The sequence below is a fragment of the Dipodomys ordii genome, unplaced genomic scaffold (genome assembly GCF_000151885.1).
Source record: "Dipodomys ordii isolate 6190 unplaced genomic scaffold, Dord_2.0 Scaffold15798, whole genome shotgun sequence".
NCBI classification, from domain to species: Eukaryota; Metazoa; Chordata; class Mammalia; order Rodentia; family Heteromyidae; genus Dipodomys; species Dipodomys ordii.
In genome coordinates, this window is record NW_012283010.1 from 1 (window position 1) to 1,486 (window position 1,486).

General features: G+C 52.6%; 1 protein-coding gene across 1 annotated transcript; it reads right to left on the reverse strand.

Moving 5' to 3' along the window:
- Positions 1–251: 251 nt before the first annotated feature.
- Positions 252–984, reverse strand: LOC106002649 (insulin receptor-like; the record flags this gene model as incomplete). The annotated part of the gene is made up of 2 exons (XM_013037496.1): positions 724–984; positions 252–419 (listed from the first exon to the last, which is right to left on the reverse strand). Coding segments are annotated over exons 1-2 (292 nt in total), but the record flags the coding sequence as incomplete, so codon positions are not given.
- Positions 985–1,486: the final 502 nt, after the last annotated feature.

Genomic DNA, 1,486 nt, shown 5'->3' on the forward strand with positions numbered 1-1,486 from the left:
GCAAGCGCTCTACCACTGAGCCACCTTCCCAGCCCCAGGTATGTATAGTACATGCCTCACTGGAATATTACTCAGGCAGAAAGAAGAATGGGATCATATCATCTGCAGGAAAATTGAGGGAATAGGAGGTCCTTTTAGGTGATGCATGCATGTACGGGCATGTGCGTGCATGCCTGCGTGCGTACACACATCCTGGAACCAGGAAGAGGCCTGCATCCCAACACACAGACCTAAGCGTGGCCCGTGCTCACCTTTGAGGCAATAGTCCAACTCGAAGAGTTCACTGTCTTCCGCCTGCCTCTGCCAATACACTAGATAGTGCGTGATGTTGCCGTTCGGGTCTGAAGGGGGCTTCCACTTCAAGATGATCTGGGACGAGGAATTGGAAACGGAGATGGGGTCCAGAGGGACGGAAGGATCTGCAAGGGGGAAAAGGAGACAGAAACCATGAGGGACAGCTATGGCAGCGCATGCCTGTAATCCCAGCTGGCTCAGGACGCTGAGATGTCAGGATCGTGATTCAAAGCCAGGCCGGGGAAGGAAAACCCTTGACACCCTTATCTCCGAGGAATCAGCAAAAAGGCTGGAAGTGGAGCTGCGGCTCAAGTGGTAGAGGGATAACCTTGAGCAGAAAAAGCTCAAGGACAGTGCCCAGGCTCTGAGTTCAAGTCCCAGGACCGGCACAAATCATCAAGCAAACCAATACCAGCCCGCGTCACGTACTGGTGGCATCTGTCTGTACATAGATGATGTCGCTCTTGGCCCCATAGGTTCGGCGTTCGTCAGAAAAGGTGACCAGAGTTTTGACAAAGATGGCGTACTGGGTCCAGGGTTTGAGGCCCCGCATCAGCCAGCCAGGGTGCTTCTGGGACTTGGCGTCGTTGGATCTTTGGGGTGGGTCAATGTCCACCACGGTCCAGCTGTTGGAGCCACAGGCATCCTGTCCATCAAACTCCGTCACGTTCTGGTAAGGACTTTAAAGAGAGAATGGGAGGAGGGTGGTTAGCACGGAGAGGCCATTGCTCTGAGCACATCCAATGGGCTTCTTGTCTAGCCATCTGTAATACCACATGGAGCCACCAAAGAGAAAGGACCTGTCAGTTATACATAATAATAATCATGAGGCTGTCTGGCTTAATGTTGTTTTGTCTGTCTGTCTGTCCTGGAGCTTGAACTCAGGGCCTGGGCACTGTCCCCTGAGCTTTTTCCCCTCAAGGCTAGCACCCTACCACTTGAGCTCCACTTCTGGTTTTCGGTTGGCTCATTGGAGATAAGAAGGCTGGGAAGGTGGCTCAGTGGTAGAGCGCTTGCCTTGCATGCCTGAGTCCCTGGGTTCAAGAAGTCGCTCAAACTTCCTGGCCTGCCTTTGAACCACCATCCTTTAGATCTCAGCCTCCTGAGTAGCTGGGATTATAGGCATGAGCCACCAGCACTGCCCGGCTCAAAAAACCCTTTTGCTTTACAATCTGTTGGATTTATGCCAGTA